The following is a 24,495-nucleotide window of genomic DNA, read 5'->3' on the forward strand; positions in this document are numbered from 1 at the left end:
CCAAAGTGTTTAAACACCACTGACCTGCACTAGTTCTCCTCCCAGCAGGATCCTGGTGGTGGTCAGCACCTTGTTGTTGTCCTTGCGTGTGAATTTGCCTTTCAGCATCTCGCCCTCCATCTCCCACGTACCCTGATGGACAAACACCAACCTTCGTAGTCAGCCGAGTGAGTATGCATTCCACCCATACTCTTCATGTCCATGTACTAGGTGTAATTGTGTACTAGTGGTAGAAAAAATCCTCAATAGTTTGTTATTCCTGTAGGACAACTACATGTTGAGTCATTCGCTGTCATTGACGGCTATAGACGGCAAAGGTCCATTTTAAGTGGGCTGGCAGTGAAACAGTTAGTTGATTAGGTCACTCACCGAGACCTCGGTGCCATCGGCCAGACTGTAGTCAAAGGGTGTACCAAGAGTGAAATGGATGTCTTTGGTGCGGAAGGTGCTGGACTCCTTGATGTGGAAATCGTTTCCAGTCTGCTGGATGCAAATCTTGAGGTTGTCATGCTCGGCGAGTTTGCGCTTCATCACGTTGATGCCTACATGAAAGGGAGGGTTGCGCTGCTGAGAGAGTGGCCTGAGATTGACTTCCTGCCACCAAATTGTATCAGATGCAACTTGATTGACACTCCCTGCGCTGCTTCGGCCCGCCCAAAAATAGGTCCCCACGAGTATCCGAAATAGGGATCTGCTACGAGTCGGTTCTTGTCCCTGAAGCCCAACGTGTCTCAACGCTTCAAGTAATCGTTTCACCCTTGGGGAAGCAAGTCTGTGCACCTCAAAAGATTGTGTGTGTCGGCTAGTTCTTGACACTCACCCATTTGTTCCATGAAGGCGTCGTAGTTCTCACTGCGTTCCACCTTCCAAGTTCCGTCGAACGCCATGGCTGCGGTCCGGGCAACGGGTGAGGTGGGCGATATAGCACAAGCGGGAGCGTGGGATCGGGAATGTGCGCCGACCTGCGTTTATATACACCCGGCTTTGCTCCCCCTATGTCGGCGGCCCCCCCCCGCTGCCCTCGCGTGATGCGCTCCTTTATCTTTACCGGGCCCCGAGCGCGAGGGTACGCCGATAAATCTCGGTCCCGGAACACTGCGGTACTGTTCTCGGCAAAGCAGAAATGGAGGACAAGGATGGGCTGTTGTGTGGGGGCACTCAGTCAACTGAGCCCCCCCCCCACTTCGCCCTCACTTTTTGTTCCTCTCAGGCCTTTTCAAACTGCGTTTGTGCCCAGCATAGAAATGAGTTTAGATCCCACGCTGGCAACTCGGACTGGCGTGATGCCAGCTTGTAGTGACCCCGAGGAAAAGTACCGACAATAATTGTGACTGGTTTTAGTTAGGGGGGGTAGGTTTAGGGTGAGCCTTAAGGTTTGTGTTTCTGGTTAGGGTTGATGGTTGGTCTTAGTAAGTACAGGAATTCACATATATAAACCGGCTGTCGTGACAACTAGAATTGAAGTTGCAATATTAATGTTGGCCACTTGAGGGAAGCAGAAACAAGTTGTGCAATCGTACATTAGTGGAAATTATATTGGTCCACAAACTGATGCATGAGACATTATTTGACTACCGTTATGTTTTATGTCAACTTCTTTGTTTGAATTTGGTTTTTATCTTTTGTACATGTATTATTTTCCCCCCCGTGATCTTCATCCCTCTTCATTTTGTTCCATTTTTGGTCAGTAAAGGGGCGTCACGCTCGGCTTGGGCCTACATCCTCCCGTGCTTTCCACCCGGTCCCCCCCACTGAAATGAGGTGTGTGTGTGTGTGTGCTACCAGCATGCCTCCTGTGTGGGTTGACAAATGATCCACCACCCATGGGCCCTCATACTGCATGCATGCATCCATGATCTGCCATGCTTCTCTTCCTCCTCAGTATGTCGATGATGCGTCTCTGCCGTTTACACAAATTCGTGCAACCTTATCACTCTATCGGGATGTTGTCATCAATGCGGGCAAAATATCGCGATACATTTAGCAGAGATTCGTGAGCACACGTTTAAGTCTTAATAGGGCAAAAGCTCTATTTCCAGCCAATTATCACAGAGCCAAGTGGGCAGATGTCCACGTCAATGGAGGCCAATCCAACATATGGGGCGGCAAACAAAAGACCTCGTTGATGATTGAGTGAGCCGCGTGATTAAACCATCCTCCGTCGCCCTCCACAATCACAGTACCGAGGGTATAAGGTGACTGTCCTCCCGTTTCCGCTTAAAGCAAGACTGTGTGACAAAAGTCTTTCAAGTTCCTTCCCAGCTAATCTTGACGTTTCCTCTCCTCCGTGTGGTCATCCAAGGGCCGACCTGTAAGCTGTTAATTGCAGGTGGTAGTGCTGGTGCGCCGACTCTTTGCTCACTCCCACATCCCTTTTGTTCGGGACAAACAAAAGCCTCCCCGCCGCCCCCCTTGCTTTCAGAAGACGAGCAGGAACGGCGAAAGGATTAGCGCAATGTTTCTCATGACCTTTTAGATCGCCAGGGGCGGGGGTGCGCCCGAGTTCACAAGCAGAGTTGCGTATTGCCGTGTCATTGAATGCCACCTGATGATTTGGGCTGGGGAATGGTGGAAAAACACCCGAAACGGTACAGGACCACTTTGACTTGGGAGTAAAGTTGTCTCAGAAGCATAAAAATGGCTGACAGTACAGTATCACCATACCGGCATCTAACACTGATATTGCGCTAAATCATACACACACCGCATTGTCAGCTCTCATCTCAGGCTCAAATTTTTAGTCTTAAGTTTTACTGTTGAAATATATCTTTAAAAAAATATATTAAATCAAATATAATAAAAAATATAATTAATTATAAAATAAAAAAATATAAAATATAATATAATAATCATAGATAATAATATGTAATAATATTAATAAAATATAAACAAAGTTGCATTCTTGTGGCCAGAAGCTCCACAGGTATTTTCCTCTCTAAGTTACTGGCCCGATGTGGTATTCATTGGGGCTTCTAATTTTGGGATCAGGGGCTAATGACAGGAGCAAAAGGGGGCTGGGCATACAAAGGCCATCTTAGAGGACCTGTGATGTCACCCCGCGGTGGCCCATTGAAACAAAACGCCCCTTCGCAGTGTTGCTTTTTGTCCCGTTCTCATCCAGCACAGCACTCCCTCCCTATAACGAGCGCTTTGACGCCTCATTAGGTGACAAACTATTTTAAAGCTACATGTAGCTTGAGGTGAAAATGACTGCAAAACAAACTGACTTCAATTGGCCTATATTGGACGTGTCGGGCAAATGGACGCAACTAAAATTTTGTCCGTTTCATACAAGTGATCTGCATGGTTGGGATCGGGCATATTTTGGCAAATGTTGTGACTTAAGCGTGAAGTTTTTTTTTCCCCCCCCCCCTCTCTTCTCAGAATTTATGCACTGGTTCCTCTGCGTAGTCAAGTTTAGTGAGATTGACGCTCAGATTAGCAACACCTTGCCCGCGATAAGGAGGCGCGCCTGTTCCAGGATGCGGCTGAGATCTGTTAAGAACACAATTAAGACACTGTCTAGCCTTATCTGCTCCAACTGCACTTATCCCTCGGCTTGAAACGCTTTCAAAACACCGGCTGCCTGCAATGTAACCATGCAAACCATCTTCCCTACAGGTATGAGAAAGTGCACAATGCAAGATAAAAACAAGTTGCACTGATGAAATGTCTTAAAAATATCATTGAGAAATCAAATACTTCCAAGGAAATGCACCTTTGAATGCAAAGGTCATGCAAAACTGTCACCATTGAATGTTAGAATCGATTAGCCTACTGTGTTGATTATTCCATCGATTATGCAAATACAAATTGCTTTGATTTCAATTATATTTAAGAGAAAAGGTTTTCCGTCAATTTCTGATTATGAATCAATAATTTTTTATTATTTGGTATTATTTAGTGAGCAACGAAACGAAGTATCACACAAGAAGGATTGCTGGTCATTGTTTTCCAAAGTAAAAACAGATCTTTACAAATGTCCTATCTTGAGATAAATTTGATTATTATTTTTGACAGCCTGAAATCAGAAGGTTTGTACTATCTTGAGTTACAAAATGGTACTAAATAAAATATACAAGAAGATTTATTTGATAATCGATTTGTTGTTGATTAATTTTAACACTTCTGGAGCATACACAAATAAAATAATGTAAGCATCCAGTGTGCTTCGATTGAAGTAAACAACTAACTATTGTATATTTGATGAAAGAAAAAAGAAACTCACAGTTTCAAGGTGGGGTAAAAATAATCTTTGGAACCGACAGACATCGTTTGTCAAAAGTACGATTCCAACTATACAGGTCAGTTTTTTTTTGTATGCATTTTTTTGCTGTTTGTGTTTGATGTTTGAACAATTTCCTCACAGTTTGAAAATAATTAATGTACACTTTGTTTCCAGAATCTGGTTAAACAATAGCAGTTCGCCATTGTAATCGTTTCACATCTTCCGATCCCCTATTCTCGATTTCCATGTCTTCCTCTCCCGCCTTGGCCGGTGGTCCGAGGTCTAGCGGGTATCCGTGGGGGCCCCTCACTTTGCTCCACGACGCCTCAGCGCCACCGAACAATGGTGACGCCAAAGACGACAAATGCGCGTCGGTGTTACATGTCAAGTTGCTCCCATGTTATCTTGCCCCCCGTCTTGAGTTAAATAAGAGGGAAATAAAGGCGAGTAGCTCAGTTTTGTGTTTCGCGATGGCAGATTCGTCACAGCGACTTGGAACTTTCCTGATTGCAAAACTGTTCAAATTCTCAATAAAAACGCAGAACGAAACGTGTCGTTTGCATTTCCAACTGGCTGCAAAAAATAGCAAAGATTAAAAAGAAAAAAATAATTGTCAAGTTATCAATGGGATTTGAACCCATGACGCAATGAAATTTGAATAGTTTCCTCGGACAGAGCCTTAACCACTGTGCTATCATGACACACAGCAATCGTCATGGATAATGTTCAATATAACCAACAACACTAAATTACCCGACGAGGGTACACGTTGATCTGACCCGCCCATGTTAACTGGGTGGGTGCATGGGAGTTAGGGTTAGAGTTAGAGGGGGGTCTCTCAAGTCTCTGGTCTATTTGCTTGAGCTGTGCCATTAAACCATATAGGGTACCTTCAGTGTGACAGTAGTGAAAGTTCCATAGTGTATTGGTTAATGCGCGGCACTATGGGTAGTTTGGGTAGTTTATTGTTTAGCACCTATTATTATATCAATAACTGTGCAAGGAGGAGACAAAGCCACGGGCTTGTAAAGAGCTCCACTCCTTCTAACCCCCAATTCCAACCCTTAATGCCGAGTGCCAAGCAGGGAGGCAATGGGTCCCATTTTTACAGTCTTTGGTATGACCCGGTCGGGGCTGGAACCCACAACCTTCCAGTCTGAGGGCGGACACTCTAACCACTAGAACTGAAAAAAGAACGAAACTCTTTAGGAAGTTATTTGTTCACTCTCGAGCCAACACTATCGCATGACAGCTGATGCTGAGCTCCCATCAGGCAATGGTAACAGTGTTTTTATTGAGAATAAAATAAATAATGAACAAAAATTAAATTTTGATGACACGTATGTTTTTTAATTTAAAAAAAAAAAAAATCATCAATTCGCTTCAAAAAATATTCTTGTATTTGCCTTTTTTCTAATGCAATTGTCAACAAAACTTAATGCTGCGTTATCTTTCTTGACTTTTGTGCTATTTATATTACTGTTTCTATTACTCTGATTAAATGAATGATTAGAGTTACTGACATTCTGAGGAAAAAAAACATTCGATTAACATTTGAATAAAATGTTCATTTTATTTGATTTTTTTCAGCCCTTTACCCCCTCTTCCAAGCTATGAAGGCACAAAAACAGATGACAGATAAGACTGCCCGCCACTACTGAAGTCTATTTGCAATGTAGAGTATATGGAGAGCACAAAGCTGCTTGCCAGATAAAAGAGGAGCAAAGCAAGAATAAGCGGTGGGCTCCAGGTGGCAACAAAGCACGACTTCCTTCCCCAGGACAAGATAAAGGGAACGTCTTTATCAGGTTTGATGTTGTGTCATTGTGGCCTGAACTGAAACGTCAAGTTCACAGGCCTTTATCTGATCCGGTTGCTTCTATTCAGGTCGAGCTTTTTTGGCGTCCGCTTTTATTTGGCGAATGTGAGAAAGTAGGAAAGCCACATTTGGAGTTTCATGTCAATAGAAAGTCGTTTAACTGAAAAACTTCTTTGTGCTTTGGGGAAATTATTTTTTTTGTCTGTCGAAGTGGCCCTTCGATTAATTCAAACGGAAATTCTCTTCTGATTTTGTTTTGTCATTTAACAAAGCTCAGCAATCTTTCCCCAAAAAAGTCTTAATTATCATTTTTTCACAAAAAACAAGATGGGGGGATGCAGGAATAAATCCCAGAAAATAATAAGGCGTCAACTGTAGTTTTAAATTGTAATAGCACCAATCACCACTTGATGGCAGATGTGTCATAGTTGCACTTGCAGTAGGTGATGATATGCAGGACAAAGTACTTCAAAAATATTTAAAAATGAGGAGTGATTTTGATTTTTTCACTTACTGTTATTTCCTTGTGCTAGTACCATGCTTGAATGGTGCTTTTTACACTGCTCAACTTGTCATTACACTGACTAAACAAAACAAAACAACAAATACATTGATAGCATCGTGTCAAAGGCGGTTGAAAGATTTTCACACGTTATTAACTCGAGATTGCTTGCGATCAAGTTGCAACAGGACGAACAAAAGTGCGTTTGTCAACTGAAGATGTTTACATTTGATACGCTGGGGGAAAGAATAAGTAAACCGGGACAACCACTTTGTTTGTGTATTCTTCTGCTGTAAAACAAGGTCAAACTTGGTTGCTCTCTCGAGCTTATGGGCCGATATCTGTATCAACCAGAAAAAGTGTCCAAATGTTAATCTGCTAAAAAAATTCTTACAGAAATCTGGCAGCCCTCAATGGGACAAACAAAATAGTGCGGGTGTTGAGTTGACGGCGTGTTACTGGGGATTAGATGGTCACAGCTGGAGTAAAACCAATTCTCCCAGTAGGTGTGAGTGTACGCCCGCCCACTCTTTTTGTGGGACCCTGCCTGCTAGAAGGGATCAAATGTTTTTTTTGAGGGGGGAGTCACTCAAATTTGAAGATAAAGCTCAAATCCTCTTAGTAAGGAGGAAATGAAGTCATTAGCTTTTTTGGGAGGGAATAGAATGGTAATAGATTGAATTAGATTAAATGAAAATGTAATATAAAAGAAAAGCCGAGGCTAGCAGAGGCTATCCAAATAAATCACAAAAATAAAATGGGACTATAATTTCTCAATTTTAAGAAAAGTTACACCACCTACGGAGTCCATACAGAAACATGTGGGAGAGGGCCGGGTCATCCAAATAACTGTAAAATAAGTGTTATAAAATATGTATTTGTTAAAATGAATGAAATTAAAAACACAACTTTAAAAGTAATCAATTTACAAGGCAAAATAAGCAAAGACGAAATATTCCAAGCTCCGAATTCAGTGCGCCATGAAGACGAGGCCGCCGCATTTGCTTGCCCGAAGATGTTGGCGACGCCCGCTCGAGATGCGTCTCCAATCGCGTGGCTTCATCTCAAAGCATCTTTTGTGCCAGCAGATTATTTTGCTAGGGGGAAAAAAAAAGCAACGCATGTACACGTACTGTTTGTCGTGCAGGTGTTGCAGGCCTGTTGCTGATAAGATCCGCCGCTCGGCGACGGATGGAGCGGGCGTCCAAGCGAGGAACAGGTGAGCGGTCGCTGCTATCGCCCATTTGTACAAAATAAACTTGCTCATAGTTAATGCAGAACTTTATTGCCCAACATGCCGTGCCAGGCCGCTAGGTTTGCCAAATGAACAGCGGATGGTGCCGTTTCACTTTTTTCCTCAAATATTTATTTTATATTTAACACAGAGCAGTGACTGTGTCATAAATCTTCCTGATCCGAAAGTTCTTTTTTATGCAATACCGAGGAAATATTCAGTTGCTTCATAAACCGGTCGTTCCTGCCATTGGAACAGCCTGGTGGGCGTGGCTAACATATCTTTTTTTTTTGTGACCAATTGATTGGGGGGGTGCATTTACCTAGCAACAGGTAGCCGCAAGGCAAGACAATCTGTCGCTTGTAATAGGAGGAAACTGGGGGTACTTTTGAATGTGGCGCACTCTCAATGAAACATGTGGCAAGGTGTGATTAGCCCTCCACCAATCACACAAGGCTAGTAAACAGAGCTTCACCCCAAGCTAATTGGTTGGGCAGAATAACCAGGTAGCTAATGAGTGGTTGCTTTGTCACCATTGTTGTGTTCAAATCATTCGAACGGTGACGTTTGATTGCTCACGAGCGCCACTTAAGACAGGATTTGAATCCAGCTCATTTCAAAAGGTTTTGCACAAGGCTACTAAACAAGAACATTTGTGATTTACAGAAAAAAAAATCCATCTGTTGTTGGACCTATCCCTTAGATCATAAATAATACTAAATGATTATTATTTTAATTAAAACTGATGTGCTAGAGAAAAAAAACACTTCTTGAAAACTTATCTCTGATTAAAAACATTTTTAAACCAATGCTATTTAAAAATAAAGAATGTGAGTCTGCGAAATTAGCAGGGGTCGACCGTACTCTGGTGACTGCAAGCAGGTCGCCATTGCAGATGAGAATTTCTTCTCAGTTGCCATACCTGGAAAAAGAAAGGTAAATTGAATCAAAAAATAATTTGGAATAGACTAGCTAACATGTGACCCTAATGAGAATAAGCATTCAGTTGTGTGCTATTTTATGACATGTACTGGTGTTTTTTTTTTTTTTTTTGTAACAATGCAGAGGACGGGACTGAGGGACTTCCTCAATCGGGTTTCAGGTTACATTCAGCACCACCTGCGGAGACGCCTTAAAGGGGTGCGCTCTGGTGTGCCTGCACCACTCGTCCACTTCTCTCAAGATGGACGGCAGCGCCAGACCGCTGGGCCTAAGCGCCCACGACTTGCTGCGTCCTCCACCGCCCCCCCTCTTCCTGCGGGCGTCCCTGGAGCGGGGTTACCCGCGCACCCCCAAGTGCGCCCGCTGCCGCAACCACGGCGTAGTGTCGGCGCTGAAGGGCCACAAACGCTTTTGTCGCTGGCGGGACTGCGTGTGCGCCAAATGCACCCTCATCGCTGAGAGGCAGCGGGTCATGGCCGCCCAGGTGGCGCTCAGGAGGCAGCAGGCGCAGGAGGAGAGCGAGGCGCGTGACATCCGGATGCTGTACCCCGGTGGGGGGCCGCCCTTCGCGCATGCCGCAGGCGGCCACCCGCCAGATTTGGATGTTTTGCCAACCGACGCCTTGAAAGACGGTGAGTTTGATTATTTGACATGTAAACTACTGAAATCAGGTGGGAAAAAAAAATTCTGGAGAGGTGACAAGGGATTTATTTAAAAGCTTCCAAAGCTACATGAACTTTTTAATGCTGTATTTGTTGAAAACATTTTAGTTAAATATATTTAACTTTGTACATTTAGACACTTTGAGATGTTTTTGTACATATGGGTAGAAATTTTTTGCACAAATGTTTTCTTTTATTTAAGTCACTGGCGGAGCTAGAATTTCTTTCGTGTGGGTGGGGGCAGACCAAGGATATATCAGGGGGCCTGCAAAAAAAATAAATTAAAAAAATATCCTGAAAAACACCCAAAAGTCAATTATCTGTCCTAGCATATTCCAGGGATCCAGTGTCCCTGTGGCCACCCCTCTAGCTACGTTAATGTTTAAATAGTATAATGTTGCAGAGGCTTCCATTTAATATATCAAGTAAAGCGGCAATCTCATTTTTATCTATATAAAGGGACTCAAACCTGATGATGCTTTTTGTGGTTTTCTCTTTGAATACCGTTTTTTTCCGTGTATAGTGCGCAATATTTTACTAATTTATTGTCCTAAAATCTGGGGTGCGTATTATACATGGGTACAAAGAAAATTTTTTTTTTTTTTTTTTTAAATAAAGTCATGGTACAACAAAACCAACAACAGGACTGACCGACAAAGTCGTGGAACAAAAAGACAGGGTGACATTACCAAAGACAGGAACAGAATGACAGTAACACATGCAATGATCCAACGGTGAGCGAGGGGCAGACAGGACTTAAATACAAAACACGTTACATCGATTGAGGTGACACAGGAAGAGCGGGGTGACACGAACAGAAACTATGGCAACCTAGACACATAGCAAAACTGGGGACGAGACATGACAAATTTCCCCCGAAATAAAACTCACCTTTCTTCTTGTTTGTTGTCAATCGCGCATCGCATTCAGCCATCCTGCCCAACACACTTAGTAAAATTCATAATTGACGACACATCGTTTGATGCGATGGTGCAATCCTCGATGGTGTGTTATTGTCAAATATTGTTTGTTTTTTAATCTCCATCGCGGACCGGACGTCATACGGAGGCCGCCATTACAGATGCGCAGAACGGTTGCGCAAGACACGTCAGCTATATAAAGAGCGAGAGTTCAGTTCTCCACCTATTAGTTTCAATTCACAGTTTAATTAGCAGTTTCAATCAGCAAATAACAAAATGCGTATTACAGGTAATATTTTATTTCACAACACTTTGCCTTGTTCCTTTCGTCTCTGCTGTTCATTTCAAACACGCTCCATACGACCGCAATGCTCTTGTATCAGACGCTCGCTCGATCACCTGCTAGTTTGCCGTCTGTCACAATGTACCCTACACAAATCCGAAACATTTGTTGCGGCTCCGAGTCACGACGAGGGGCAAGTTTTGGTTTCCAAGGGTGTTTTTATTCCTCTTCAACGTCTCTCCCATACAGAGCCGCCGTGTGCGCACGGAGCGCGGTGGTGCGTTTAGGGGCAGTCGGAGAAATCAACGCCAACAAAAAAAATGACATCCAGCCTAGTTAAGACCATACCAAAGACTTTAAAAATGGGACCCATTGCCTCCCTGCGTGTGTGACGATCTTTGGGACTTAAAAAAAAAAAAAAAAAAAAAAAATTAAATTTTTTTTTTTAAAAAATTCATAAAAATTGGGTGCGTATTATACATGGGTACAAGCTTTTTTCCAGCATCAGCATGCCATTGTTAGGGGTGCGTACTATACATGGGGGCGCACTATACACGGAAAAAAACGGTATTTCAAAATAAAATCACGCTAAACACACTGTAAATTAGGCTTAATTAAGCAGGAGAAAAAGGATTTGGCAACCCTACAATTCTTTAAAAAAAAATACTACAAAAAGCCTTACTATGCATGGTAATTTTTTTACTAAAAAAAAAAGCTTTGCTAACTAAGCATGGTCTTTCCCCCCCCCCCCCCACAAAAATGCCTTCTTACAATACAAGTTTTTTTTTTTTTTTTTAACAAAAAAACTCCTTGCTGTCCAATTTGAGAACTATGAATATTTCATTTTTGTTTTGTTTTGGAACGATGAACTTAGTTAATACATTTCAATTATGAACTATGAACTGAACAAGTTGATTTTAAAATTTGTCAACGGAACTTTGAACTAGTTTGTGTAGAAAAGGAACTTTCCCAACTCCTAACTCAGACTCATGATAGCAAAACATAAAACTAAAGCGACAAGTGGGGAAAAAAAACCATCTTGTCAGCAAGTCCCAGTCATGTCATTTTAAAAAAAGATGTCAAAGGAAAGTTGACAATGCAGACACCCAATTTCAAGAATATCGGGCGATGGAATTATTTATTTTTTTAACACGGAGGCTCCTCGACATGTCTTGAAAACACAAAGTTGCGGGACTAAAACAATTAATGTCATTTTGTACTTTAGTCATGCTGAGGAGTTTGCCAAGTAGCAAGTAGTACTTGAATACTTGAAGTGGCCTGGATAAATCCAGACTTTTTAAGACCTTCCTTGCCCTTTCAGACGATCGCCTGAGCAAGTACCAATACGAGGTCCCGCATCGGCCATCCTTGGATCCCGAATCAGGCAGCGAGTCGGCCAAACTCAAGAACTCGCAACACGACACTCTGGAGTCAAGCGGCAGATTGCGGAAAGGCGACAGCGTCAAATCAGCCGATGGTCCCGCCTCATCTTGCCCGCTCAGGTCTTCTTTCAGGCCAGCTGGAACCAAGTCGGCGTTTGCGCCACTCTACATTCCGCCGCCATCCGCCATAGGGGACGGCATTTACGGGCTGAACCCTCGCTTGGGCATCAACCCCTTATGCTTGGCCTACTCGTCGGCGAACGCCACCAGCATGGCCAGCATGATGACGCCATACGTCACGTCAGGCTTGATGCCGGTGTTCCCGCTGCGCCCTCCCCTGGACGCGTACTCGTTCCCCGGCGTGATCCGAGACCTTTCATACCTGCATGGAAAGGAGCTTTTGTGCAGTGCCAGCGTGTATAAGCGCCTCACCACTGACAAATGACTCCCTCATCACTTTTTTCCAATAACTGTAAATTTTGTAAAATAAAAATATGTTGGTTTTTTTTTCCAGTTTGTGGCATGAAATCATGTATTAAAGTAATAAAGTCAGCCAAGAAATGATTTATGCAAGAAAAAATGTATGCAAGGAAAACCTGCATGAGGCAGCTAGTTGCTAGGCAGAGTTTCTAGGGCTAAGTTATTTGAAAAATAAGTGCCTGATGCCAGTCACGAGTGTTCGAATGGACAACAAGACACTAGGGTTTCAAACTAAGGTTAGGGTTTCAAACAAGGGTTTAGAACTAGGGTTAGGGTTCATACCAGGGTTTTAAAGCAGGGTTAGGATTTCGAAATCGAGTTACTACACCTACACCTTGCTTAGTTGATCCACTGTTAACTGCAACCATTGCTGATATTTATTGATTGAAATTATTATTTAACCCTAATAAAAATTTAAGCAATCCGGGCTCTCTCTGGCATCATCTTGAAACGTTCTTCTCCCTCGTAGTCACGGACAAACGCGGTTATCACAGGTTCCCTTTTGTTGGGTATGGTTGTTGTGATTGCTATACTTTTCCACCAGGGGGCATGCTGCCACCATGATTTAAAAACGGACTGTGATCAACCCCCCCCCCCCCCCCCCCCCCCTGCAGAAATCTGGGACAAAACGTCCAACTGAGCGAGCATGTGTGCAGCACGGACCACATGAGGAGTTTGGGAGAGGTCTTGCAACTCAAGCAGTAGCAGAAACGCGCAAGTTGTATTGTTGACAATTATGTTAATACTGCAGACGATGGATGGATGGATGGATGGATGGATGCAGATAATGAACAAGATGGATTGTGATATCAATATTTGATACTGGTACGCACGGTACTGTACTTGAAATGACACCGGTAACATGATACTACACCATCAAATACTGCTGGTAAACTGAAAATGGATCTCAATAAAAAAATGTAAGTGCCAAAAACATTGAATAAATGTTATTAATGATCGTGACGACAATATTGATCATAATAATTGTGATTATTGTTTGTAGCATAATCATGGAGCCGTGATATCAATATGAATTTGTGGATTGATACTGTGCGATTCAATATCACAACGGAAAGCACACCATTGATATCGGTTGCTGGTAGAGCAAAACTGATAAATATACGATTGCACGAGCTATCAGTAGCTACTTGATGCTGTCGGTCTGAGGGTATTTTGTGGATTTAGTCTTGATAATTTAGCCAACAAAATGGCTGGCAGATCTTCTATGACCTTGAAATCCTTTTTTGTTTCCGTGCCATTGTGTGGCCGTTGCGAGGAGTTTGTTGTTATAGCGACCAGAGGGCGACTTTCATTTCATTACGGCCCCGACTGATATTGAACCAAAGTAAACGGACGTCGCCGCCGTGGGTCTGTTAGTCGGGATGACAAATGGCAGAAGGCGGCACAGCTGGAAGGCCACTGAAATGAACGTGCTTGCCTCATGAGTAACAAGCTAGCAACGGGGCTCCGAAGCTAGTGATACCAACGCGATGACAATTGCGCAACAATTGAAAGATGTCGCTTTCGGTATTGGTCTTAATAGATTAATATTAGCTTTAGCCGAATTTTTATCCGAACGGCGCCACAAATAAATAGTTGTGTTTGTGTTCCGTCACGTTCCGCCTCAGCGCTGGTTCACGTGGAGGTCTCCTAATGATGTTTACTTTTAGGATCCTGGCTCACGGGGAGGGCATTGCGCTTACGTTACGCCCGCCGCTTTATTCCATCCGTCTCGAATATGCAAAGAGACACCGTCTCCGGGTTCACTCGCAGTTTGAGAGGATTTGCTCAAGTTTGTCGCTAATCCCGTCGTTGACCTGATTTCTTGCTAACTGCTACTTTCCAAAGGTAGACCAAGGGGGCGGAGGAATTTTTCGTACAAGTGACCTGTGTACGTCACAATCGGCAACAATACGATGTCTCTTTATACATGGCTAAATAACAAACGGAATCGTATGGCGTAGTAATGGGAGTCAATCGTATTGCAGTGTAATGGGCGTCAATCATTTAAATTAGCTTGAATGCCAGTATTTTTTTTTTTCTCGATTCGTGAAGGTGTTTGACGGTTGAGCAGCTATTTTGTGCTCAAAATAGCAATGAATATGAACACAAAAGTGAAAGGAAGGCGCTATTTTCTCCATGAAGGAAGCATAGAAAGGCGGCAATCAGGCAATGAGTCAAACACGCTGTGCCAGAACATTTATTTAAAAAAAAAAAAAATCATGGCAGAGGCCAGAACGCAATCAGGGGGCTTTGTGCTGCTACGGCTGCTATGACAGCCATTTCCACTTTGTCATTCATGAAGTAGATGAATAGGGGGACATATGAGTGATTCATTTGGAGGGGCGGGGTTTACTCATGTTTATCGTTCGCTAGATGGGCTCACTGATTGGACCTCAAGTGCTTTACATGATGCTAATTGCGCATCCGCCGCAATTAGCGACCGGTGCCAGTTACAGAAAAGCTAAATGGGAAATTAGCAGTCCTCCAGATGCCATAAATGGGAGCGTACCATTTGGATTTTGGGATGGGGCAATTAGACAAGTCTTAAGAAAATATCTTTCTCCATCTAGGTTTTTATAATGTAAAAAAACATGTCACTGGCATATGTGGAAAAAGAAAGACACATTAGTTGTCTATAAATCACTTTCAGACCAACTGAGTGAAATTAGACGACATAGCAGATTGCTGACATTTTGCTGCAATATATAAAGCCTCTGTCATGTTAGCCGGGTTCGATTCCCGGTTGAAAAACGGAGCGCACGAAGAGAAATGGGAAGAGAAATAGTCTGATTGGCGACTCCACTGCAGCACCGCAGCCATGAGAAGAAAAAAAACAATCTTAGGGAGGATGGATGGCCAAGGCGGGAGTGGAAGGCAGGGAATGAAAAGGTAGGGGGGGGGGGGGCTCGGTAAAGGCGCAGGCTCTTTAGGCTGCTAGCGCATATATATAGTGGCGCTATGTTTACTAATGGACACCATCACTCATCCGCCCACGTTGCCCCGGCGATTGGCGTAAAAAATGAGAAAATGGAGACTGCTGAGTTACGCCTGGGCTATATCATCTTCCCGGAGGGGACTTCCTACCTGGATAAACTTTGTGGATCTTACGAAGAAGTCGTCTTGTGTCATTTTACTTTAGCGAGATGATGCTCAGAGCAAATGCATTTCGACATAGTAACTCAATCCCTGCCAGCTCTTTTGAAAGCAGATTGTTTGTTCATGCCGTCTTTTCAAGCAGCATCCACTGACCAGATTTTCAAAAGTGACTTATTCGGCATTGTGGAATCCTCGGAGAACTTCCTCTCAACCCACAATGCTGACAAGCCAGCCTTTTGCCGGAAGCGCCGTTTAACCTCCGCCAACGAGAGCGAGACTTTTTTTTTTTTTTTGCTTTGCAGCCGGAAATCTCAACTTGCCTCCGGCTTGCAGAAAGTCACCAACGAGCCTGTCATGTTCTTCCATAACCTTGTCACAGTGGCTATGTCAGGGGAGAGCGCAAATCAATTCAGGGCAAGCTAACTGGGAATATTCAGACACAGAGGAAGCAGGGCATGGCAATCACTCAGCTGGAAAAACCAGCAAAAAAATTTGAGGCTTGTTTCAGATCTGGTAGCGAGAAGACGGAATCTGTTAGCCTGGCTCGTTTTTGAAGGACACCTGAATGTAACCACCCCAAAACTGGACACTTAATCGCTACCCCTGATGATAAAAACAACTCTACTCTTAAACTAAGTCTCAACCCTAATCCACATAATTGCACAAGCTTGATACTAACCCTCACCAAAATATGATCCTAACGCTTATCAGAAATCCTAACCCTTAACGCAAATTAGACCACAAGATGATTTACCGAGCCAAAACCAAACCATAACAATCAACCTTCCTTGAAGCGATCCTAACCCAAATCCTGACCCCCTCAACCCAACCTAAATCTCCACACTAACCCATAACTTGAGCCCCTAACACAACAGACGGCGCTTTTTAATATCTGCCTGCAATAAAATAAAATCTTTTTTTTTTTTTTTTGGAAGGCCATTTAAATTGTTATTTGCACATTTAGAATGGAATAAAACTTTGTTGCCACGGGTCACGGTTAGTTTGCCACTATGGCATCACGTACCTTGAAAAGCGTCATGCGAAAACGTCACGTGCTCTGCCAGCTGGCGTACGGTTAGAAGCCCGGTGGAGGATTAACTGGTACCACTATGCCAGCCTATAAATAGTCGACCAACTGCTTCAGGAAATGAACCATGCTGGAGAGTCCCAAAGGCTCCCTGAACAGGTTTTCGCCTTTTATCCACTTCCACTCTGTTAGAATTCTTTGTGCTTGCGTTCACTTCTATTTCCGATTGATGCTTCATAGAAAGAGCGGGAGAGCGAGAGAGAGGCTTGGTTGTTCACTACAAGGCTGCCGCTTGGTCCAGAAAATGACACCACAAATTAAACGAGACTTTCTCTCCACTGTAGACCAATTAATTGACCTTTGACCACGACAAAAATGTAAGGAGCCGAGACATTAGGGGTTGACCAAGAACAACAAAGACCAATACTTTGAGTACTCGAAACTGATTCAAGACACAGGTATGAAGGAGATGAGTCAAGATCAAGATTTAAGGAGCCCCGTATCTAGTCAAGACCAACATTTTGAGGTAGTTCAGACCAAGACTTCAGGGACCCAGACCTAATCAAGATCACCACGGTGTCAAGATCAAGATTTGAGGATTCGTCAATTAAGACTAAGTCTTACATTTTGAGGAGCTAAGAGCAAAATTACAATTACAGTAAGCCCGAGACTGAACACAGTGAAAATGCAGTCCAGTCCAAAACGTTCTTGTGGCATCCTTGCCACAAACCTCAAATTCTTCAGCACTCCATTGTTGCGGATAATGTGACTTGCTTATTAAAGGGAAGATGACCCTTGCTAAAACAGCGCTACCTCAAGCCACCAAACGGGGGCAGCATCTGCTCTAAATTGGGCCAGCAACAACGGAGGAGGAGTCCATGACATTCACAGGTCATTGCCTCTATCTCTTTGTTTGGCCGCATGGCTGCCATTGGCGTTGATCGTTGCTCTCACATAGAGAGAGATCGCCATTTGCTCCCCCCGCCGCGTGTTTTATGCACAGTTAAGAAATAATCTCATTACGATGTTGAATTTTTCCAGAGGCAGATAGGCAACCCCGTGGCTCGCGTTTGTCCCTTGTTTTCATATGGATTGCCTTTAAGCGTCACAGGATTTTTATAATATGAATTCAGCATGGCAAATGGCCCCAAGGGTGACAAAAAAATGGGTGTTGTCACCAGTATCCCCCCTCCATCCTCAGCTTCAATCACGTGTCATGTTGCCGTGTCCCAACTGGAGCACTTGGGAGTTACATAATGCGATTTGGCAGGCCTCGGCAACACTCGGATGCATCCGCGGTGTGTTGAAACCACAAACCTGCTACAAGATGCTGTAGCGTGTCACTCCACTTTAAGGTTAGGAGATGGAGCGGAATGCCAATGAGTCTTATCGTCCTCTGTTACATAACAGACATGGGGGGGGGGTGGTGGTAATGGAAGAAGTGGGCTGGGTCAGAGGCAAGAGAGTCACACTGAAAAGAAAATGAGGAAAAAGTATGGAGAGAAAATAAAAACATTAAGACCCCACAGCCAAATATTTGTAATTGCGTAAAACCATAAAATAGTCGAAAACAGAAACTGTGATCCCAAAACAGGTTAACGCTATTTCCAATTCATCTGATGTTACCTTTATAAATACTTACAAGCGATTACATTTAATTAATTAATTAAATATAATACAAACCTATAACTATAATCTGAAATAATAATAATTAAAAAAAAAAAAAACAATAAACAACCAAGCAAATAAATAAATCTTGGCTTCTCCCTGACATACAAAAGACAAACTTGAATGTACTGGCTAAACAATGTTCCAGTGTTTATCATAACAATAATTGCAGAGATGCATTAAAAAAAAATACAAAAACTAGCTGAGTAGTGTTCTTTTAAATATCGTTCCCATCTAATATCCTTTTGACCGCATGCTGACCACAGCCGCCTGGAAGCGCATCCCGCTGAAGAAGCTCATTTCCTTTGTGGGGAGCTGCTTGATGTATTTAGTGTTACCATGGTGACCCTCCTGCACAGCAGACGAGACAATAATGAAACCTCTCAATATGCCGCCCCGAGGAGATCTCTCGCAAAGCCACCGAATGACAAAGTTGCTTGGGATCAGGCTCTGGGTGACTCAGGATGAGCATCTTTCTTTTCGTTTTGTCTTAGCTGAGTGACGGGCCATTTAAAGGCTCCTTGTGAGTAAGCGAAAAGAAACGTTAGAATGCCGCGGTGCCATTTAAAAGTGACGAGCTGATGCCAGCGTGAAGGAGCCAGAGGGGAGGGTGTAGGTGTTACGTTGATTGGCTCGAGGGAAATGCATCTGCTTCGTCACTTCTATTGTTTCTTGTGTGAGAAGCCACAAAACGGTTGCGTAAGAAACATTTGGTGCTGTCTTTTTCCCTCCCCCCTGCCTTAAAGGACCTTGATTAGTTTTTTTTCTTCTGTTTTTCTTCAAAGCTGCTGCCATTTCTTTTCTTTAGGCAGTTTCCAGTTAACACGTGGGCCGGGAACATAGGGCTGGTGGTGAAAGCGACCAGGCAGAGAGTGAGGCTGACAGGATCCAGTAGCGAGAAGGGCCCTGGTGGAGTCGACTCGAGTGGCATCGAAAGATGGCTAATCGAAACAAAGGGCGACTTGAATCGCTGGGTTTTTGCTCGAGAGTAACCAGCAAAATATCTCACGGACATTGTTGCTTGTCCAGAGGCATCATCTTTGAGACTATGTTGTCCAGGTCCCTGGTTGGGTGTCGGAGCGATTCAGAAGGAAGAGATCCAGATCTTGTTTGGATGTAGGACACAGTTGGCTTGCGAGGGTGAAGGCCACAATGAACCATCGCCCGATGGACTGAACACCCGGCGTGGGCAAATCTTACGATAAAAAAAAAAAGCAAACAGCTGAGTGAAACCGATTCCAAGAATACAATTTCCACGCAGGTCCAGGTTTGTCTGGATTTGGTGGAGATTGAAAGGGATGTGACCAAAATGATTATCTTGTCATAGAAACATCTCGATACCGATTTTCTGTGGACAGCCACAAAGGAGATTTGGGGCTGTGGTGGAACAAAATGATCTCTTTCTGCTCTTCAAAATTTATGATAATTTATTTTTAGGTGGAATTGGTTTTGATGGAAAGTGCAACTAGCTCGCCGGCTTCTGTAATATTTCAGTCACAGCTCAAGCCCACACAGGGTTCGTCAAGTTCTTTCAAGTCCAACTAGCTAATTAATCAAGCTGCCAATCACACATGCAAGGGAAAGACTGTTTTTTTGCTCCCCGTTTACAGCTCTTGTTTGCATTTTTTTCACATCGAGAAAGGCTGCCAGTGGCCTGCACCTCACGGAACGATAATAATCGACTGGTAAAGTGCTCAAAAGAAAACAATAAGATACTTTACAGATGCGTGAACGTTGACGTGCTAACTTCACAAGTTTCTGATCTCGTATTTTTTGCTGCCGGGGTCTTTTTTCTTCAGAAATGATGACTCCCCCTCTCCCCCCTAGAGTGACTTTTATTAATTAAATACGGTGTCCTGCCTCTGGATGTGCTTCCTCTTTCCACTATTTCCAGGCACTAATAATTACATTGGCATTTAGCTCCACGATAAGCCGACCCCTTTGGCCTTTATGAAATGTTCTCTGGGCAAGGGAGGAAAATACGGTACCCAAAACAACACCATGCCGTGTATCGATCCATCTGCCTTGAAGTCTTGGCATTTTGTGAAAAAATACAGGGGCAGTTTTTTTAAATATCATTAATGGCTGAGATTGAGTTTTTTTCACTGAACAAAGAGCAGAAACAAGATGATTTAAATTGATGGGAAATCAAAAGTGGGCTCAGCAAAGTGCATCTTAATAAATTGTTTTCTGGGATACTGATTCCAAAATGTCGATGAAAATTATCCCGTTAAAATACTCACACACACACACGTCATATATAGTATATACATAAACACATTTGTATATACATATTTTTTTTCTGTAATTAGATCATGAAAATGTGCATGTTACACTGCCGGCTGGAATCAAAATACAACATAAGCAGTGGAGGTTAATTATTTGGCGGATTAATAGAGCTGATTTAGCAGCAGAGAATTAGTAGACATAAAACCCACGTGAAATGTTGAACCTGAATTTTGCGCTCTCTTCTATGTCAATTAGTCATCCAATCAAAAGCTCAGTCTGTGAACAATAGAATTAGTAAATCCTCAAGATATATTCTCGAAGTGTTAGTAACTAATCAGTAAAGACATGTTAGCATGTTTTTAACATGTGAAAATAAGTGATGTTCAACATTCAGGGCCGCTTGCGTTAGTTCATCTTCTTCATTTGTTCGTTAGCTAGCAACCGGCACATTTTACCGTCAAGGTATTAAACGACTTTCTCAGTTGGATTCATCGGCACATCTTTCGAAAGCTTGTTTTCCTTCTACTGCCTGAAAATAAAAAGGTCCGAGTCCTCTCCTTCCCGTCTTCAGAGACGTGGATGCAGGGGCGGCGGCTGCGAGATAGCATCCTTTCATTTCCGCTAGCCCGATTAAAAAAAAAAGATGGGATTCGGCGAAGACGAAAGTAAGGCCTATCGCTGGCCGCCGCCACCGATCGAGTCCCTTCGCTCGGCCACGGCGAAGACCTGCATGAATAAACCCGAGGTGGCGGCGATAAGCGAGCAGTTATTTTCATAGACAAAAACTCAGTGTTAGATTAGATAGCGCTAGCCGCCTGCCATATCTTGCTGTTGCCTCATCGTCAAATGAGAATTAATCGGGAAACTGCTGTCGCTCCCCCTTTCATAAAAAAAAAACCCCAACATTGATGATTACAGTGAAGCCTCAACTATTAACACTTATTCTCCCCTCACCTATTTGTTTTTTGCCTCTTCTATACCTCTGCAAATAGCAGGTGTTAACTCTAAACAAATACAGTGCAGCTAGCTAATTACTATTAAAAACAACAACTCATTTTAATGGCATCAAACAATCAATATAGGAATAATATATATAATCTGATATATAATATATATAGGAATGAAAACCAAATTCATTTGATTTCCGTGCATGTATTCATAGTTGAACGTTATCAGCGGTGGGAAATATGTCAGCTCGCTTGTTGCTGTCACACATTTAGGTCATGCCAGTTGGCATCTCGGTGACGTGCGATCGCGGCAAGTCCCGACGACAGACGCTTGTGGAGCTCGAAATTGTGCAAACTTCTTGTCATGGACTGGCTATCCATCCATCCATCCATCCATCCATCCATCCATCCATCCATCCATCCATCCATCCATCCATCCATCCATCCATCCATCCATCCATACAAAATGCTCATTTGTAATTGGTTTAGTTACTGGAGTGATGAAGAAGAAACAAGGTAACTTCAAGATTTGATTTGGTCAACTATCGCATCTACCCATCACGTTCTTCGGGCCATAGCTCCTAACATTTCTCCGAGAGAGTGCATGTAGTATGAATGCGGCGTTTGTGGGTTTTCTTCCCCCCCACCCCCCCTTTTTTTGGGGGGGGGGCAGCTTGTTTATAGCGGCAGCATATTATCCGACTCCAGCTGCTGCAAGGAGACAGGTCCAGGTATTTATGGCCAGCATAAAAAGTGAGTGCAGTCCCTGTCACCCCCACCACAACAGTGCGAGATTTACAACAACAGCAACAAAAAGGAATGCTCGATTTGTATAGGCAGCCTGTCTGTTTGGATGCTCCCCAATGGATTTTGCAATACAGTATGTGTGTATCTGTGTGTGTGTGTGTGTGTGTGCGCACAGAGCCCGCCTGTGCTGAAACACCAGCAACAGATAACAGATGGTACCCCCGCATTAGAAGTGTTTTATTTCCCCGCGGAAGCCAGATATGTCAGGAGTAAGCATGTGCAACATTAGTCATTTGGAATATTCATGCCCCCGCCATCCAACAGTTTTTGGCTTCCGCCATCAAAATTCCGCCACACCGTATTTCTTTTAAGCAAAATCGGGGAATGGAAAAGAAGAACAGCATAGCTTTGATAGCCATTGTATTAAAAAAAATAGTTGACATGTTGAGATGTTAACAATAGGGCTGGAAACCAGTCGTCAAATAAATCAAATAATTCAAATGCACCATGTCAACCTCAAACCTTTGTGGGGATTATTTGGAAAAATAAATCTTTAAAAAAAAAAGAGTGAATGGCAAAAATTTGGAATCATTCCAAACTTGAAAAACAATGTCTACAGTAAAGCAACACATTGTTTAACTGGGCTGGCTAATGCTAACGGCCGGGCGCTAACCTTAGCAACCAGGCTAACCCCACAGTCACTTGCTGACTCCCACGTCACTCACCAGGCCAAGCCCCTCCTTTAAAAGCCACAAACACTCAAAGTCAAAGCTACTACCTTATCAAATCTAAGTACGCTGGACAAATTGACCTGCTGCTCACAAGCTACAAAATATTTTTTTGTCTGATTAATGATTGAGATAATCAGTTAATACAAAAAATATTTAATGCTAATTCCATCCATTTTACCCCTCCGACACACTGTAATCAGATTAAACACACTTTTTAAATAAATATTGTCGTATTGGGCAAAACCAAAGGCCACACTGAGCTTTTTCTTCTTCTTCCCTTCTTCGCCTTCTGCCGCCAAGCTAATAAAGTCGCCACCGGCGTTGCTTCACGGAGTCTCGGCGACCCTTTAAATAAAACGTCGAGGAAATGCGAGACGTCGGGCTTTGGCTAACCCCGACAAAGCGGGCCCGACCTGATGGCAATTATCTCCACGTCCGCTTGCTAATTATAATAAAGCATGACAGGTGCCCGAAACAATTTCAATTGCCTGTGAGCTTTTGCGTGTGCTTGTCTCGGCGCTGATAAAGATAGCCCGGCCGACCGGTCGCTTCTAACCAACGTCTCATTTCCAACAACTTGGCCACAGTTCAAGGTTTGAGCAAAGAATCAGTACTCAAGGTTTGAGGCAAAGAATCAATGGGTAGGGAACTCGGGTTTGATTCCCTAACCCTTGTCCATCTTTCAGTTCAAATTCATCTCATATTCTCCAATTACTGAGTTTGAGTTGCCTTGTGTATGAAATGTGAAATATAAATAAAACTGCTCTGCCTTTTTTTTTTACCGCTTTGACATTTTATTCTGAATTCCGCTTCCTTCATCCATTTTGTCATTAAATCCATAAATAAATCAAAACACCTCTTCCTGCTACTTTCTTTCGCCAGCAAACTCGTCAATACTGACTCAAAATCATATCTTAAAATGGCTCCAGGAAAAAGGTGCTTTTTGTTATTTGTTACTTTTTACCAATCTTTTGTTGACGAGCTCTTTCAAGCTGCCCTTATAAGAGCAGCGTCGAACCTTCACCACCTTCTTGGCCGGTAATTCGTAGCGCAAAATTGTACTGGGGCTCCGTCTGTTTTCATCGGCTAATGGCCTCGTTCTGGCCGTTAGCACGCGGCGTGCGCTGAAATATTGTCCAAATAATGTTCAGAGAGTGGAGGAACACAGTCTGTTCCAAGTGGCGCTTTCGCACCGACAGATGGCTTGAAAGTAATCGGAGGAAAAGTTTCCGCAAAAGCCAACTCTCATTAGCATTAAACGCTTCGTTGACTTGTATTGAGCTTGGAGAAAAGATGCCATTTGTTAACCCTGTTGATGTCTCTCAAGTTTTACTACCGCTGTTTCATACTACGGGGGGAGGCCTTTCGCTTTTAGCGTTTTTATTCAAATTGATTTAGAGTTGCCAAGGGTGTTTATTTACGCCAGTCAGGGCGGAGTCGATCTGGGGAGGCGGAGTTTATTTGGGTCGGACAAAAACTCTCAACCGCAAGTGACTTCCACTCATTTACCTCTTTAGGCACATAAACACACCTCCCCCATTTTGTCCGTCACCGCGGCAACCGGTGCCTTAGTGATTGATTTGTTGCCAGCGTGG

At 43.3% G+C, this 24,495-nt stretch overlaps 2 protein-coding genes across 4 annotated transcripts in view; one reads left to right on the top strand and one right to left on the bottom strand.

Moving 5' to 3' along the window:
* LOC133162785 (fatty acid-binding protein, intestinal-like) overlaps window positions 1-24,495 on the bottom strand; it is a 30,274-nt gene that overhangs the window by 353 nt on the left and 5,426 nt on the right. Inside the window, exons 2-4 of one of the 3 annotated variants that reach the window (XM_061292226.1) lie at window positions 7,683-8,705; window positions 370-542; window positions 25-132 (exon numbers count right to left, since the gene is read on the bottom strand). In XM_061292226.1, coding sequence (XP_061148210.1) covers window positions 25-132; window positions 370-531 — 270 coding nt within the window. In that variant the 5' untranslated portion in view covers window positions 532-542; window positions 7,683-8,705. Of the gene's footprint in view, window positions 1-24; window positions 133-369; window positions 543-820; window positions 2,757-7,682; window positions 8,706-24,495 lie in introns of those variants that run through there. The other 2 variants (XM_061292218.1, XM_061292231.1) reach the window with 2 other exon arrangements.
* Window positions 7,627-12,876, top strand: LOC133162754 (doublesex- and mab-3-related transcription factor A1-like). Its single transcript, XM_061292177.1, has 3 exons — window positions 7,627-7,768; window positions 8,849-9,357; window positions 11,912-12,876. The coding sequence occupies exons 2-3, from the start codon at window positions 8,967-8,969 to the stop codon at window positions 12,415-12,417; spliced, it is 897 nt and encodes a 298-aa protein (XP_061148161.1). The 5' UTR covers window positions 7,627-7,768; window positions 8,849-8,966; the 3' UTR covers window positions 12,418-12,876.

The sequence above is a fragment of the Syngnathus typhle genome, linkage group LG1 (genome assembly GCF_033458585.1).
Source record: "Syngnathus typhle isolate RoL2023-S1 ecotype Sweden linkage group LG1, RoL_Styp_1.0, whole genome shotgun sequence".
Lineage (NCBI taxonomy): Eukaryota > Metazoa > Chordata > Actinopteri > Syngnathiformes > Syngnathidae > Syngnathus > Syngnathus typhle.